This window comes from Heptranchias perlo, chromosome 1 (assembly GCF_035084215.1).
Source record: "Heptranchias perlo isolate sHepPer1 chromosome 1, sHepPer1.hap1, whole genome shotgun sequence".
In the NCBI taxonomy this organism is placed as follows: Eukaryota; Metazoa; Chordata; class Chondrichthyes; order Hexanchiformes; family Hexanchidae; genus Heptranchias; species Heptranchias perlo.
Window position 1 is genome coordinate 53,252,938 of NC_090325.1, and position 12,181 is coordinate 53,265,118.

Sequence of the window (12,181 nt, forward strand, 5' to 3'; positions counted from 1 at the left end):
TAGGCTCCTTTAATGACCACTGGGAGCCCAATTCACCTCATGTAAATGAGGTCAAGGATGTATGGCTAATCCCTCCAATCTACTTCCACTAACCTTAGCCCCAGGCCAACCCTAAATAATTGCCAACACTTACATAAGTGGTGATAGGAGTTACAGTACAGTGTGGCTGAGGCAGATATCACATTGAGGAGGTCATTTTGTGTGTTGCTACTAAAGGCTGATGTTACTTTGCCTGTATTTCAATCTCTTTAGTAATTTGGAGGTTCAGTGAGGAATTTTTCTGCTAGTTGTACTCATCTCTGGTCAAAGTATTGCTTTGAATTGGGGACATGGATATCTTGCATAGAATGTACAGCACAGAAACAGGCCGTTTGACACAACAGGTCCATGCCGGTGTTTATGCTCCACATGAGCCTCCTCCCACCCTTCTTCATCTAACCCCAGCAACATATCCTTCTATTCCCTTCTCCCTTGTGTTTATCTAGCTTCCCCTTAAATACATCCAGGCTAGTCGCCTCAACTACTCCTTGTGGTAGTGAATTCCACATTCTTACCACTCTCTGGGTGAAGAAGTTTCTCCTGAATTCCCTATTGGATTTGTTAGTGACTCATCACGTTAGCTGTCTGCCAGTCCTCTGGGACTATTCCCTTTTCTAATGAATTTTTGTACATATGTAATAGTGCCTCTGCTACCTCCTCCCTAACCTCTTTTGGTATGTGCTGATGGAATCCATTCGGACCTGGGGTTTTATCCTCTCTAAGTTTGATTAGTTTATCAATTATCTCCCCCCTTTCTATAACCATAATACCAAAATAAAAGATACAGCACAGAAAGGAGCCATTCGGCCCATCGTGTCCGCACCGGCTGGAAGAACAACCAGGTGCCCATTCTAATCCCACCTTCCAGCACCCGGTCCGTAGCCCTGCAGCTTACAGCACTTTAGGTGCAGGTCCAGGTACTTTTTAAAAGAGTTGAGGGTCCCTGCCTCTACCACCAATTCGGGCAGCGAATTCCATACACCCACCACCCTCTGGGTAAAAAAGTTTATCCCCATGTCCCCTCTAATCCTTCCGCCAATCAGCTTAAATCTATGTCCTCTAGTTCTTGAACTCTCCGCTAGGGGAACAGGTACTTCCTGTCTACTCTATCTGGGCCCCTCATAATTTTGTACACCTCAATCAAGTCACCCCTCAGCCTCCTCTGCTCCAAGGAAAACAACCCCAGCCGATCCAATCTCTCCTCGTAGCTGCAATTTTCAAGCCCTGGCAACATTCTTGTAAATCTTCTCTGCACTCTCACCAGAGCAATTACGTCCTTCCTGTAATGTGGTGATCAGAACTGCGCACAATACTCCAGCTGTGGCCTTACCAACATTTTATACAGTTCCATCATTACATCCCTGCTTTTGTATTCTATACCTCGTCTAATAACGGAGAGCATTCCGTATGCCTTCTTCACAACCTTATCTACCTGTACTGGCACCTTCAGGGACCTGTGCATATGCACTCCAAGGTCTCTCACTTCCTCTACCCCTCTCAATATATTCCCGTTTACTGCGTATTCCATTTTACTATTTGCCTTCCCTAAGTGCATTGCCTCACACTTCTTCGGGTTGAACAACCATTTTTGCCACTTTTTCGCCCACTCTACCAACCTATTGATATCTTCTTGGAGTCTACAGCTATCCTCCTCACTATCAACTATATGGCCAATTTTTGTGTTGTCTGCAAATTTGCCAATCATGCCCCCTGCATTCAAGTCCAAATCATTAATATATACCACAAACAGCAAGGGACCCAACACTGAGCCCTGTGGCACACCACTGGAAACGGATTTCCATTCGCAAAGATATCCATCGACTTTTACCCTTTGTTTTCTGTTACTGAGCCAAATTTGGATCCAATTCACCACATTTCCCTGTATCCCATGGGCTTTTACCTTTCTGACCAGTCTGCCATGTGGGACCTTGTCAAATGCCTTACTAAAATCCATGTAGACAACATCCGCTGCACTATCCTTATCAATCCTCTTTGTCACTTCCTCAAAGAATTTAATCAGATTTGTAAGGCATGACCTTCCCTGAACAAATCCATGCTGACTATCCCTGATTAAACCTTGCCTTTCCAAGTGACAGTTTATCCTATCTCTCAGTATTGATTCTAATAGTTTGCCCACCACCGAGGTAAGACTGACCGGCCTATCCCTCGGCCTTTCCCTCGTACCCTTTTTAAACAATGTTACTATGTTTGCAGTCTTCCAGTCCTCCGGTACCTCCCCTGTATCTCGTGAGGATTGGAAAATGATCCTCAGAGCTTCTGCTATTTCCTCCCTGGCTTCCTTCAATAGCCTAGGAAACAATCCATCCGGCGCTGGTGACTTATCAACTTTCAAGGATTCCAGTCCCTCTAGTACTTCCTCTCTAGTTATGTTTACCTTATCCGATATTTCACACCTCTCCTCTTTAACTGCCATGTCCAGATCATCCCTTTCCTTTGTGAATACGGAGACAAAATATTCATTTAAAAATTCTATCTTAAATGTCTTTGCACCTTTTTTTGATCTTTTCTTCTAATGTCATGCCCACCATATTTGTCTCCCTGGTAAATATGGAGGCAAAGTAATTATTTAATATTTCTGCCATTTTGTTGTCATTGCCTGTGAGTTTATCGTGTGTATCCAATAGTAGCCCTATCCCGATCCTGATTTTTCTTTTGTTATTTATGCATCTGTTGAATACTGTACTTTTTTTTATATTCCTTGATAATTTAATTTTGTGGTTTCTTTTTGCCTTTCTAATTGTTTTTTTGACTTCTTTCCTAACCTTTTCATATTCCCTTTTGTCATCCTTTCCTTTGTTGTCTACGTACTTCGTTTTTGCCTTTTTCTTTAGTATCAATTTTGCCCCTATTTCTTACTCACCCATGGTGTGTCATTACTGGCTAGTGCGTTCTTGCTTTTTAGTGGGATATATTTCTCCTGGACTCTATTGATCATCTTAATGGGAACACCCATATTCTGTTGAATGAAGATATGGAAGAGGCTTTTGAGTCAGGCTTCACAGAAAGCATCTCTTCCCTACATGCTCACATCAACTCACTGGGTCTACAGACAAAGAAGGTTTTACTTAGACTTTTCTGACCATCAGTCCCCACCGAATGTGTCAACAGCTGGCTGAAAATGTTCCACCAAGAGAACAACGTTGTTAGTACCAGTCAAGGGGTCACCACTGCCTTGAATTTCTTTGTGTCCGGAACCTTCCAGCCAGGATCAAGTGATCTTTGCCACATTAATCAGGCTCCGACCCCCATCCACCCTCTCTTGAAGATACTGACTCATGCTGGAGTACAACTCCACAGATTCTCACCACTGCATCAGGGAGATCACTGATGCGCCCTTCAGGAAGACTGTGCAATTCACATCCTTCCCAAAGGAAGCAGAAAGAAGAGTGAGAGCCATCCAGTTCTTCAGTCTGGCAGGATTCCCACTTGTACAGGAAACAATTGACGGAATGCAGGTGGCACTCAAAGCTCAATATGACAACCCCCTCCATTTTATGAATAGGAAAGGTTTTCATTCCATTAATGTCCAGCTAGTATATGTGATGCCTATCATCTTTTCCTGAACCTCAGTACCAGATACCCGAGAAGCTGTCTCGATCCCTTCGTCAGGGTTGAAATTGGTATGCACTGCACCCATTTTTCAGGCACAAAACGGGTCCAAAACATACCAGTTTAGCAATGGGTTGGCCTGTGCCCAAACTGTGCAGGTATTGGGCCCACTGCTAAATTCATGTGGCCCTTATTTTAGGAGTCCTGTGATAGGCCCCTTAAACATCTAAATAAAGGGCATACCGCCTGTTGAACGACCCCTTTGAGAAACTCATCAGTGATGAGGGGGCAGACGTCGTGCCCTGCCCCGCTCAGGATTCTCTAGCGGTCCCTGTGGCTCCAGATAAGTGATTACATTTTTTTGTTGTTAAAAATCCCATCCTGTAAAGCCAGGGGGAGCAGGAGTTCTCCCCTGACTCCACAGGAGTCGCGTTCGTCCCCCTGTAGTCTGCTCCAATGCCCCTTCCTGACATTTAACTGAGGGCTGCTGCCGGCGAGTCGGGTGGCCCTACATTGATGTCTTTGCTCGGGCGAGCTGCTTATGGAGGCGCGACCAGCAGCAGCAGCTTGTGCTGAGTTTGTTAATGAGGCACGAGGACCAACTTCCATCAAAACTCGTGCAGTGCCGAGTCTGAGCCTGAAAACTGGCCCACGATCTGCCCGCCAAGTCCCCACTGACCTCATTTGCATATGTCAGAGGGCCAGTGACAGCATCTGCGAGTTTCCTGGATTTGCACTGCTAATGCACTCTGGGCAAGTTAGAGTGGATTATATGAGGCGTAGCAGCTGCCAGGGTCACATGATCAAGATCGTAGTGAGGAGCTTTAAGCCTGAAGAGTCTGGAATGTTTAAAGAATTGATTTCCACGGCTGGGAAATACTTTTTAAAGCACTTTTGGAGTGGGGGATTTCTGACTACAAACAACCGCACTTGCTTCTGACACGGCTAACTCACTGTCATATTTACAGACCCTCCCCCCAACTGCTTCTCAGGAGCACCTTTCGCATTCCTTTATGAGGACCTTTCTGAGGAGTTGTGTATAAGTAAGAAAGAAGAAAGGACCTACATTTATAGGGCAGCTTTCACGACCTCAGGACGTCCCAAAACAATTAATTTTTGTCAATTACTTAATTTTTGAAGTGTAGTCACTGTTGTAGGGAAATGTGGCAGCCAATTTGCGCACAGCAATTAGTAATGAAATAAAGGACCAGATTATCTGTTTTAATGATATTGGTTGAGGGATAAATGTTAAATAGAATTACATAGAATTTTACAACACAGAAAAAGGTCATTTAGCCCAACAGATCTATGCCGGTGTTTGTACTTCACACGAGCTTCCTACCACCTTACTTCATCTAACTCTATCAGCATATTCTTCTATTCCTTTCTCCCTCATGTACTTATCTAGCTTCCCCTTAAATGCATCTATGCTAATTGCCTCAGTCACTCCTTGTGGTAGCGAGTTCCACATTCTTACCACTCTTTGGGTAATGAAGTTTCTCCTGAATTTCATATTGGATTTATTAGTGACTGTCTTGTATTTATGGCCCCTAATTTTGGACTCTCCCACAAGTTGAAACATCTTCTCTATGTCTACCCTAGCGAACCTCTTCATAATTTTAAAGACCTCTATCAGATCACCTCCTAGTCTTTTCTTTTCTAGAGAAAAGATTCTCAGCTTGTTCAGTCTTTCCCAACAGTAACAGCCTCTCAGTTTTGGTATCGTCCTTGCTGGGGTCAGGAAAACTGCACATTTTAGCCTCACAGGGTACTGGAAATATATCGCTGTTCCTTCATCGTCACTGGGTCAAAATCCTGGAACTCCCTACCTAACAGCACTGTGGGAGTACCTTCACCACATGGACTGCAGCGGTTCAAGAAGGCGGCTCATCACCACCTTCTCAAGGGCAATTAGGGATGGGCAATAAATGTTGGCCTTGCCATCAATGCCCACATTCCATGAACGAATTTTAAAAAAACTAGTTTGCCCAGCTAGGACCACTTTACTTATTCAGCCATTGGCTTACAGATGCTGTCACTGGCCCTCTGACATATGCAAATGAGGTCAGTGGGGACTCGGCGGGCAGATCGTGGGCCCGTTTCCAGGCCCAGACTCGGCACTGCACGAGCTTTGATGGAAGTTGGTCCTCGTGCCTCATTAACAAACTCAGCACAAGCTGCTGCTGCTGGTCGCGCCTCCATAAGCAGCTCGCCTGAGCAAAGACATCAATGTAGGGCTTTACAGGATGGGAGAATTCCAGCCTCTGGTCTCATCAACGAGCCAGTCATGATGGTCAATATCAAAAATGCTGGCTCAATTATCAGATTACTGAACCTGCCACAAATGATCAACTCAATTGGAGAGTAGAATTTCAGGAACAGCTCCATGCTTCCTGCAACCTAATTGTTACAATTCATTTCCCTGCAGAATCAGTGTAAATGAGAATTGAACAAGGTTATTGCATCCTGCATGTAATTTGCCAGTGTTCACTCTGGCATAGCACCATTTCATGTACTTGCCCATATAAAATGAGATGCGTCAGTGATGTTTCCAGAAGTAGATTTAAAGACCCTTATAATAAGACTAGTGGGAGTAAATGAAGGATATTTCAGCATCTTCTTTATTGTTTTCCTTTGTTTTCTGATGTTGCCACTTAGATGGTTACTAGCCTTTGAAACAGTTGTTTAGGTTCTGCCATTTCTTACCTTTGACGACAACAGTAGCAAAGTAGGTTTCCACAAAATATCCCTGTGTTGGTGCTTTTTGGAGGAAAAAGAAAATGAATAGAGTGATGGCAGGCTGCACCAAAGGTACTCTTCAACCATCCACATGTATCCTCACAGACAGGATGAATTACTTTTGAAGTATAGTCACTGTTGCAAGGTAGGCAAATGTGGCATCCAATTTGCACAGTAACAATCCACAAATGGCAATGAGAAAAATGGCCAGATATCTGTTTTTAGTGGTATTAGTTGAGGGCTAACGGTTTAGTCCGGGACAACAGGTGAACTATCCTGATCTTCTAACATGGGATTTATTGCATCCACCTGAGTAGGCAGACAGGGCCTCAATTTAATGTCTCATCCAAAAGACAGCATCTCCATCTTTCAGTACTGCACTGAAATGTCTGCCTAGATTATCTGCTCAAGTCTTTGGAATGGTGCTTGAAGCCATGATCTTCTGACTCGGAGATTACAATGCTATCTCTGAGCTAAGGCTGAGACCAAATAAGCCAATCAGCCGTCCACAGGTGTGTTAAATAAGTTACTAATGCCTTGCTGGTTCAAGCAACTCCATTTGTCTCCTTTCATATTGCACAACTGGCAATGGAATGAGAGGACGCTTTATTTTTATAGAGTGGCAGGATTCTTGAAAATCCAGGGAGAGTATAGATTATATCCATATGGCCTATGTGGACCTGTGTAATATGCTTCTGACTATATGAATTGGAAAGGATTCCACTAAATTATTTAAGTCAATGCTCACTTTCCAGGCAATTGTCACAATGTGGTAGGTTGGATGCTGAGGGTCAAAGGCTACCATCTACAGCCCTGGCTTGAAATAGATATAATGTGGTCCACTATTCCATTAGAGTCATCATGGAGCACATCATTGGCACATTGATGCAGCACTTCAACTGCTTGGACTGGTCTGGAGCATCCTGAGATGTAGCCTGGCAAAGGTATGAAGGATCATGGTAATTTGATGGATACTGCACAACGTCACCCTGCATCATCATGGAGGATATGTAGGAGGAAGACAGACACATACGTCAAGAGAACCAGCAAGTTCGAGCACAAGGAGCCCGAAGAGGCTAATGATGAGTCCCACTGCAGGCTCTCAAAGGAAATCTTGTTCTAATGTAAACAACTGCTAATTAATTAGCAATCCTGTCTACATCCTCTCCATTCTTGCATTCACTCCCACTCAACTCCCAAATCACACCCTTGTGCCAATTGCTGAACTGTGATGCAAAACCTTAGGAAGAACACTCTTCGAATAGTCCAATTTCAGTGCAAACAAGTTTTTAATGGCGGTACGATGTGTGTGAATGCCTACTGTTCACTCTCAATTGATGAAAGTAAGTGGCATATATCCTATTAAACCTCGTTTTGTGTTTCATCTAGGTGCTACCTTGTGCAGGTGGGACTTGATGGTATGCCTTGCATGTTACCTGATATCTCAGACAGCCCCTTTCTGCTCTTGTTGATCCTCCTCTGTCATGTCCAGTGCTACCGAACCATACTACAAACCCATAGTGCAAAAAAAATTAGAAAGTAGAAAGAACATTTATAGCAACTCACATTTAAATGAAGACTCCAACTTTCTCACTGCAGTCTCTTCAGCAAAGTTTGTTCCATCTAAGAGAGTGGCATATTGAACCAACAATGCATTATCCATCTGAGAGAGAGTGGCACATTCAACCAACAATGCATTATCCTTCTGAGAGAGAGTGGCACATTCAACCAACAATGCATTATCCTTCTGAGAGAGAGTGGCACATTGAACCAGGAATGCATTATTGGTGCAATATGGGTTACATCAATTTTAAGTGCCCAATCTGCCTGGTTAAGTGGTATCCCACATGAATTGAGCTCGTTAGCACTTAAAGTAAATTCTAATTACAGTAATTTTGTCACAGTAAACAAGTTCTAAATAACATTCGCAACGTGCTGGCCACTATCCTACATTTTCCACCAGCTTTAATGCTGACAGCAATATTCCAGTTAACATTACTAAGCCATGTACATTAATATTTATGAATTAATTTTTAATAAACCACACTTTAGGAAGGATGTGAAGGCCTTAGAGAGGGTGCAGAAAAGATTTACTAGAATGATTCCAGGGATGAGGGACTTCAGTTACATAGATAGACTGGAGAAGCTGGGATTGTCCTCCTTAGAACAGAGAAGATTGAGAGGAGATTTAATAGAGGTGTTCAAAATCACAAGGGGTCTAGACAGAATAGATAGAGAGAAACTGTTCCCATTGGCAGAAGGGTCGAGAACCAGAGGACACAGATTTAAGGTAATGAGCAAAAGAACCAAAGGTGATATGAGGAAAAACTGTTTTACACAGCGAGTGGCTATGATCTGGAATGCACTGCCCGAGGGGGTGGTGGAGGCAGATTCAATCGTGGCTTTCAAAAGGGAATTGGATATGTACTTGAAGGAAAGAAAATTGCAGGGCTACGGGGAAAGGGCGAGGGAGTGAGACTAGCTGGATTGCTCTTGCAGAGAGCCGGCACGGGCTTAACGTGCCGAATGGCCTCCTTCTATGCTGTAACCATTCTTTTGATTCTATGAAACGAAACAGCTGTTTGTGTCTGAACTTGAAGAAATAAGGTTGAATTATTGTAAGTTATTAGTTAAAATAACGTCTTCTATTTTATCCTTAGGAAATGGCTCATGGAAACAAGGAGATAAATTTGATCTTGAAGCCAAGCAAGCATACCAGTCACTTCAGACTGTGACTCTACTGAGGACAGCAAAGCCAGAGTTTTACAAGTTTGCTGCTGATATGAGAAATAGATCACGTCACCAGTATGATTTGACCTCTGAAGATGACAATGTACGTAAGTCTAGCATATAATTTAAAAAGAAACACTTAACATTTGTAAATTCGGATCAGTCATTCTAACAGACTGAGGCACACTTAAGTCTGGGAGGTAAAGATCAAATGAACCCAGCATAGCACTGAGAAAGATTGTTACTTTGCAAATAAGAATTTAATTAGCATCTCAAAGCTGAGTGAAAGGTCATGTTAACCCCAAGTAAAGGAAATCTAGGCAATGGGTTACAACACAACAATTCCGACATAGCATTTACATTTTCGAAGGATGGGGTGAAGGTTGATTTACATAATCCCCAATGAAAGAATATGACAGCAAAGTAGACGAGTGATCATATTTCTATATTAAACAACTTTTGTTAGTGAAATAATTACTTTGTCACTCATGTCATAAATTGGATAGCCAGGTGGTGAAGGATAGATCCTAGTCTTCAGTTGCTTCCAAGCCTTTATTCTCAGAACTCCCCATTACACACCCAGCACCCCCTAGATAAGCTCCCTCCCATAAAAGGATACAAGAGAGTCCCCCATTGATACCCACCACCTGAATACAATTAACTCTAATTGATATAAATCACATGGATACAATTAACAATGCTGGCCATGACAATTTAGACTGGCAGAGGTGATCTCATCGAAACATATAAAATTCTAACAGGACTAGACAGACTAGATGCAGGGATGACGTTCCCAATGACTGGGGAGTCCAGAACCAGGGTTCACAGTCTCAGGATACGGGGTATGCCATTTAGAACCAAGATCAGGAGAAATTTCTTCACTCAGAGGGTGGTGAACCTGTGGAATTCTCTACCACAGAAGGCGGTGGAGGCCAATTCATTAGATGTATTCAAGGAGATAGATATATTTCTTAATGCTAAAGGGATCAAGAGATATGGGAAAAAAGCGGGAACAGGGTACTGAGTTAGACGATCAGCCATGATCATTTTGAATGGCAGAGCAGGCCCGAAGGGCCGAATGGCCTACTCTTGCTCCAATTTTCTGTGCTTCTAGGACAATTTACTTAATCCAGATATTGTCTCCTGTGCCCAAATTGCACGTTGATTTTTGTCATTCCAGGGCAGTGGGAATAGTTTTGGATTGCTCTGACAAAGAGCCAATACAGACATGTTAGGCCGAATGGCCTTCTGTGCTGTAAACTTTCATGGTTATGAGTGTTTAACATATGTGGAAGCTTATCATCATGTCTAACTGTCTCCAAACCAAGCTGCTGAGAATTCATACAAGTAAAGTTTCTGCTTGCCCAATAGAAAGTGTAACTCTCTCCCTGTAGGGACACTCCTCACTTTCCTAATCTCAGAGGGACTGAGTGTAGGTTGGCAGAGCCAAGGCTTAGTGACCCCCAGATGTGTGCAGCTGTACTGTTGAAGTTTAAACTGTGCAGTTTATCAGCAAAGAGCATTATTACGTTTCACAGTGCTTGTTTAGCTAGGACCACCCTACCCATTATGGTATTGGCTTGTAAGATAATCTGGGACTAAATAAGAAGAATCTCAGCTCCCAGTCACAGGTTTACCTCTCTAAGTCCCATTAATGAATCAGCCTGCTGGGTTAATCAGCAGCAGTGTCCTGGAGTACTGCAGATCTGCCTGGTTTAGGTATCAGATTACCCAGTCTGCCACAGAAAGTTACATAGAATTACATAACATAGAATTTGCAGCACAGAAACAGGCCATTCAGCCCAACTGGTCCACATGAGCCTCCTCCCACCCTACTCCATCTAACCATTTCAGCACATCCTTCTATTCCTTTCTCCCTCATGTATTTATCTAGCTTTCCTTTAAATGCAGTTGAATTGCTTCTGAACTTTTGTCACCAGAAGTGCCACTTTGGAGCAGCCTCAACCCCAAAGAGACCCAGTTTAAACCCCCCATCATGCCCCTCTCCTAACAATGGTAAGAGAACAATGCAGAATTAATGTGAAGAACATAGTTCAATTTCTTTCATGTATCATAGCTGGAAATCTTAGTTTCCCATTGAAATGTCAGGATTCCCAATGAATAATTTTACAGAGCAACACTTTGTTTTTAAGCTAATGGAGTGACTTCAGAGCCAATAAATCATGGGTAAGGTGGTTATTTATTGAGAAGGAACCATTGTCCTTCTAGGATAGCTTCAGTTGACACAGTGCTACATTTTTTGACAGTAGGATGAAGGCTGTCACGTTTTATCAAATGTTGTTTAATTTTTAAACAACAGGTCAGGACATGAATTAATGTCTCTGTGACATCTAAATTTGCAAATGTTGTGACTCACAGTGTTGTGCCAGTTCATATAAACTGCTCTAACTAAACAGTTGAACTATTAGACTGGCCTTCTACACAGAAAAAGGTAAAAGCTTCTCCAATAGTTGATCATTCTCTCTCCTCAAGCCTCCAACCTATGTTTCTCCATTGCAATCTTTCTTGTCACTTTCTCTATTTTACTATAGCTTCTCTGAATTTTCCTCTTTTGTTCATCCAGATCTCCAAATCTGCATCCCTCCTCCTCCTTCCAGCATCACACTTTTCTCCACTTCAACTCATGATTTCCCAGCATCTGTAAACTGTGGAACTCCTTACTTCTCTCAGTCTTTGCTTTCCTTCTACAATCTACTATTTAACACCTAAACTTAAACAATTCATCCAATTACTGCTGCTTGATGGACCTCATCTTCTCTCCAGTCCTTATCAACTTTTGTAATCTGGGGTTTTTAGCCCTTCATCTAGGTTTATCAATAAAAAAAGCCATGCAACCAAATCCATCTTATGGTGCTATCTAGTAAGCACACTGGCGGATTAAGCAAACTCGGTAATGTTTACAAATAGAGGGTTGATATCATTTAGCATCAACACGTTAACTGGGTTTGAACTAGCCCAATAGTATCCACTGGACCAGAAAAGATCATTGTAGCCCATCTGGCCAGACTCAAAGTTCAGAAGACTTTTACCCCTCAATAAAATAAATAAACAGAACAAATCACTCGTTGGATCTGTGAACTGA

The 12,181-nt window shown here is 42.7% G+C and overlaps 1 protein-coding gene across 4 annotated transcripts in view; it reads left to right on the forward strand.

The window, feature by feature from the left end:
- npr3 (natriuretic peptide receptor 3) overlaps nucleotides 1-12,181 on the forward strand; it is an 81,041-nt gene that overhangs the window by 19,766 nt on the left and 49,094 nt on the right. For all 4 annotated transcript variants that reach the window (XM_067985217.1, XM_067985225.1, XM_067985234.1 and 1 more), the window contains exon 3: nucleotides 9,009-9,181. In XM_067985217.1, the coding sequence (XP_067841318.1) occupies nucleotides 9,009-9,181 (173 nt within the window). The remainder of the gene's footprint in view (nucleotides 1-9,008; nucleotides 9,182-12,181) is intronic.